This window comes from Notamacropus eugenii, chromosome 6, assembly GCF_028372415.1.
Source record: "Notamacropus eugenii isolate mMacEug1 chromosome 6, mMacEug1.pri_v2, whole genome shotgun sequence".
Taxonomy (NCBI): Eukaryota; Metazoa; Chordata; class Mammalia; order Diprotodontia; family Macropodidae; genus Notamacropus; species Notamacropus eugenii.
Window position 1 is genome coordinate 56,988,438 of NC_092877.1, and position 6,000 is coordinate 56,994,437.

Consider the following 6,000-nt stretch of genomic DNA (forward strand, 5'->3'; position numbering starts at 1 on the left):
TAAAATTAATAATTAAATTATATAATATAATGATAATTATTGCTAAGTAATTGTGCCGTATTCATATAATACATCTTTTTATTTTTAGGTTATAAAAGAAGTCTACAACAATTGCAGTGGAACAGTGGATTCAGATGGGCCTTCCTCAAGTTCCCCAGTGCACAAGATGGAGCTAGAGAAGGTAATGTCATGAAAGTGAAGACCAAGGACATGGCTTCAGATGAGCTGATTCAAGCCACCTCCAATTCCTCTTGTAATGAACATGAAAACCTATAGACTTGCTTTATCCCTCCCCACTGGACCAAGAAAAACTATTCAATAATCTTTTTATAAACTCTAGAACCACATTCACTGGGATGGCCTTGCCCAGGACTCCCCTTTTCTAAGACAATGACTATTTATTGTTAATTCTTCTAGAGCCATTTTCTATAATACAAGTACTATCATCTCTTTATTGCAAATTTTCGGGTTTACATTTTTAAAAAATGTTGCATTGTCCTATATGGAAGATCCATGAAAATAAAACACATACACACACATAGAGGTGCATACAATGAAGGACAGTATGGTGTGGTACAGTATAGGGTTTAAAGAGTGAGGGACTTTAACTCTATATTTCACTCACTGAGCCTCTTCTACAAAATCTCTTCCAACTCTGTGAATTTCACAGAATGAGAAGATGTAGAGGGCTTCATAGATTGTTCTGATAGATGTTCTATAACCAGACATATGTAAGGACTAATTCTTTGAAGTATCTAACCATATCATCATGAGTAAATGTAGTTTCCTAGTCCATCAGAAGTGACTGGGCTTGGAGTCACAAGGCTGAGGTTGTAGTTTGGGTTCCTATACTTGCTAATTGAAGTCTAGTTCATCAAAAATGATTCATCATCTACTGTTTGTAAGGCATTCTATTGGACCCTGAGGATACAGAGATAAAAATAAAACCATCCTTGCTCTCAAGGGTCTTAGATTCTCTCAACAACACTGATTTTATTTTTTAGCCTTGATTCTATTCATTGACCTTTGGACAAGTCACTTGCTTTTTTGGAATCTTAGTTTTTCCTATCTCATTATGTAGGGGTAATACCTCAACTTGTCCCTCTGCAGGGTTGTTATGAGATTCAGATGAGATAAAGGATTCGAAAGCAATGTATAAATTGTAAAGCACCACATAAACATGAGTTGTTACTGTCAGAGACCTTAGCTTGAAAAGGCCAAGGCTCCCCACTGCATCCAGGGCCATCTCCAGGTGTCCTGATCCGTATCTGGCCACTGGACCCAGATGGCTCTGGACGAGAAAGTGAGACTGCTGTTTCTACACAGCTCTGACTCCCTTAAATCCAATTTACTCGCATGTCATGGCATCACTTCCCTGATGTCCTCTTTAAGAACGAAGAAGAAACAGCAGCAGTGATTACCAAGCACTGAGAGCGTGCTTTTCAGAAAGGCAATTATTTATATTTTCCCTGTCTGTCTCTACTATATTCTCTTTACTTATTGGAAGGTAAGGCTATAGAAATAACAGGAAATTAACATAATATATATCATATTACATGTTACATATAATATGTACTATAATATAATAATAATGACAAGAAATAACAAGCCAGTTGTTAGCTCAAGGAACTTTCTTAGCTCTCGAGTTGTATAAAACACACAGTTGTAAAAGACAAGTCAGGTCAACAAGCATTTATTAAGCACCTTCTAGTGCCAGGCCCTATCACAAGGGCTAGGGATGGCAAAAAAAAGTGAAAAAACAAAACCAAAATAAAACATCTCCTGGAGTTTCTCTCAGAATATTTCCTTTTCAGGGTCTTACCTCTACTAACCTATACATCAATTGGTCCTTGAATTCACTGAAGATACACGGTACCCTTCCAGGCAATGCTGTCACTTGAGGAAGTTTCTGGTGATAATAATATTGGTATTTTCTATCCCCAATAGATTTGTTGTGAGGAAAAACTCAAGTTTTAAGACCTTCAGCTGATATTAAAAAAAAAAAAACTTAAAACATCATGTAATTGTGAGTTATTGTTACTGTCATACCTATTTGACAGCTAAAGAGGCAAAGTCTGTTACTCAATTGATTCCAATAGGAGCTTGTTTGTATTTGTAAGTGGAACTGTTCGTATTTTTGCTTCCAGAAAGCATTTACCTCTATGGATAGTGGCATGGGGAGCAGTGCAGATTTTGAGGAGAAGCATTTTTGGAGAGCAGATAACTTTTGCACATCGTGTGAAAGACCAAACCTATGAAAGTGTTTAGCAGACTGATGTGGACATTATAGTATCTATTAGAATAACTGTAGGGTGGTGGTGTTTCCTTTTGATTTCCAATGCTTTTGCAGTGACGTAAGCATCTTAAACTGTTTCTGTGCTCTTAGCTATCTCATGATTACCTTTGGGTGGATTAGGGTTCGATCCCCTTTTATTTCACATTTCAATTTTTTAATTGATACTTGACTCACCATAGAGCCAAAGTGACACTGCACAAATGATCTCATCCTTTTGTCCATGCAGAAACTGTCCTCAGAGAGGCCAAGCTCAGATGGGGAGGGTGGTGCAGAAAATGGAATTACCATGTGCAACGGAAAAGAACAAGGTGAGTGTTGAGGAGGGTCCTCCATTGTTCCAATATGGTAAAAAGTCTGATTATGTGAAATGTCTAAATGCCAATTTGGTCAGCAACTTTAGTGATGTGGAAACTAGAGGACTATCCCACCATTCAGCAGAGGTAGAGAAACCCGTTTTGGTAGATTTCAAGCCCAGCTGTGATTACTTCTCACTTTCTCAGACTTTACTAATGTATGAGTTTTATTTTATTTTATTTTTAACCCCAAGAAGGCTTCTTAAATAAAACACAGTAAAAGGCAACGTAGTATAATGGAAAAAGCAATGAGTCTGGAGTTCTAAGCCCTTGGTTCAAATTCTGACTGTGGTTTACTACTTTCTTGGGCAAGTCATCTCATCTCAAGGGAAAATTAGTTCCAATCAGTAAAATGAGAGGTTTGGACTAGCTGAGCTTGAAGATCTTCAGGAACTTTCATTGCTTTCCCATCCTGCGATCAGTCAAGCACTGATGCATCTTTGGTAGGATTGCCTCATTCTGTTAGTTTATGATACTTCCAGCAGAGTGATGAGGGAATGATTTATTCACACACACAAATGAGTGTGTATCTCATCAAATTTTGATAAAATTATTGCAAAGCATTTTTTCTTATGTTATTCAGACAAATTAAATGATCATCCTTACCTTCTCTCCTTATCCCTCTTGTCACTAATGGAACCCAACCTACTCTAGACATATCTTGTACAACCGCAAGTAGATCCATAGATAAATAAACCTTTATCATGTCCTTAGTATACGCCAGACGCTGTGCTAAGTGCTAGGGATACAAATACAAACAACAATGACAATCTCTCCCTTCACAGACCTTTGATTCTAAGGGAAGAGATGACATATAAAGGAGTCGAAGGGATTGGTGGGCACAAGTTTGAGAAATGGTCAGGGGCAGTCATGGGCTGTGCCATGTTTGAAGTGAGCAGGTGTGGTTTGGGGACTTTGTGGATGAACTCACCAATCAGAAGTATCTGGTATCTCGAGAAAGCCACTGGGACAAAGTCAGGGGCATCATGGGCTGGACCAGGTGTACATTTTGTCTCCCTCATTAAAATGAGAATTCCTTGAAAATAACAATTGCGTTTTTGCCTTTCTTTGTATCCCCAATGCTTAGCACGGTATTTGGCACATGGCACATACTTGATAAATGAGTGTGGGCTGACTGGAGAGGGATGATCTCTGATTATGGAGCAGTTTTTCTTTATGTGATGCTACATAAGCCACTTGGGGATGGTATTTATACTGTGTTAGTTCCATATGGAAACAGGATTCATTGGTTCTGAAAGGGGAAACAGGATTCATGGGTTCTAAGAGGACATAGGTAGGACACCACTCAGCTGGTTTGAGATTCCCAGGAGACCCACCTACTACACAGGGGCTGTGGTGAACAGTTGGAATGACTTGGAGGCTGACTGTGGGAGCATTATTATTTCCACCACTCGCCACAGCTATCCAGAGTATTTGGAGGAATTAGCAGAAGATACACTACGAGCATACCATCAGTCAGACTTTAGTGTAGGAGAGGCCAAGAGTTCTGGGAAGAGGGCTCTGTGGCAGTGTCAATTTTGTTGGACACTCCTGGGCTCCTTCTGCCTTCATTGTGGTGAGGATGAGGGAGAGAGTGTGATGATTGAACTGGATTTCAGGTACAGCCTTGTCTCGTTTCCTTGGTTGGAGTTTATCCCTTTGCCTAGAGAAAGGGTGTCTGGTGTAACAGGTACCAGGACATGGCTTTGGGGGCCTTTGTCTTATTAGTGTATATTTTAATCAGCTGAGATAGTTGTCATCTCAGCAAACATTTATTAAGCTCCTACCATGTACACAGCACATGGGCTGATCCTGAGGGAAGATGCCTGCCTCGCATTCTAGCATGGCATAGATGAAATGTAATGGAAAGTAAAACATGGCAAGTGTCTTATAATTTACAGAGGGAAGGTGATGCTGATTTGATGGTCAGGAGGCTGAGAAGGATGCCTTCTTGGAGAAAATGATATTAACCACAGACAAAAGAAGCCCAAAAGCTTCATTCCTGACTTGCTCCTCTTTTGCCCCTTCTCATTCTCTCTCTCACATCATATTTATTCATCATATTCACTCTCTCTTCCCCACCACACTCTCCCAATTGGGATGCATGGCTTCTTGAAGCCAAGGATTGTGTTTTCCAATGCTGTGTCCTTAAGTGACAAGCATAATATTTCACACATAGTAGGTGCTTGATAAAAATATATCTTATGGAATGGAATGGAATGGAATGCAGCTGAAGTCAGGATGAACCAAATGGAAATTCTCTTCATTCCTAAAAATCCTAATCTGGGAGGCCCACAATATGTGGCTTGTGTTACTTGTCTGGCCAGTTGATGGTAGAGTGGTCAGGGGCATGACCTTCGTGTTGATCACAAGTGGTTCACCACCCTCCTCTCCCCCCCCCCCCCCCCCCACCTCCCCAGGCACATATGATAGTTTTCTCCCTAGGAAGTAATTCAGGGAAAAGTGTTATCTCCGTCTTCCTCAGGGCATGTCATATATGATTAAAAATAGGAAAGCTATCTTTAAGTTTGACTCTGTCAGGAAATAGCCTACCGTCTCCATGTAGTGTTTAAAAATGGGACTTTTCTCCTTTCAGTCTGTGGAGTGTTTTGTTTCTCTTTATTTCTTACTCCTTCAAGTTTGGATATTTGGAGGTGAGTGCTACCTCCAGATAGTCTGATTAATTAAAAACAACTCATTTGCTTTGGTCAGTGCTCCCCTTTATACAATAGTATAAGTAAAAGTACATTGAAAGCAGAGGAATCATTTCAGTTCTTTAAAGAAAGTCAGTGGATAGAGGGCTGATCTTGTAGCCAGAAGAGATCTGGGTTTGAATGCCACTTTAAACTTGCTAACAGCATATTCCTGGGTAAATTAGTTCATCCTTGAGGCCCTTGGTTTTCTTATCTCTAAAAAGAGAGTGGTAATAATTACATTATCTGTCTCTGGAAGCTTTTGTGAGGAAGGCACTATGTAAACTTTAAGGTGCTATAGAAATACCTCTTCTTGTTTATTCTTTGGGGAAATTAATGTTGCTTAGATGTTTGGTTCAGAGGCTTGTTTTTTTTTAATGTATAAAGATATAGTGTAAAGGGAGTTAGATTTGAGTCAGTCAATGAGTAGTCTTTATTAGGTATTATGAGTATTTATTAAGTGCTTATTATATGCCAGGCACTGGGGATTCAAATACAAGGAAAAAGAAAGACAATTTCTTCTTTCCAGGAACTTACATTCTGATAGAGGAAGAAAACCCATAGAAGAGGCCCGAAAAACAGTGGAGGAAGGATCTGGGGCCCTTGTCCAAAACGGAGGTTCAAGGATGAGCTAAAGAATTTAAGAGTGGGCCTGTAG

The 6,000-nt window shown here is 39.5% G+C and overlaps 1 protein-coding gene across 7 annotated transcripts in view; it reads left to right on the forward strand.

Annotated features, from left to right (window-relative positions):
• AFAP1 (actin filament associated protein 1) overlaps positions 1-6,000 on the forward strand; it is a 236,082-nt gene that overhangs the window by 159,748 nt on the left and 70,334 nt on the right. For all 7 annotated transcript variants that reach the window (XM_072620155.1, XM_072620152.1, XM_072620157.1 and 4 more), the window contains 2 exons: positions 89-181; positions 2,523-2,604. In XM_072620155.1, coding sequence (XP_072476256.1) covers positions 89-181; positions 2,523-2,604 — 175 coding nt within the window. The remainder of the gene's footprint in view (positions 1-88; positions 182-2,522; positions 2,605-6,000) is intronic.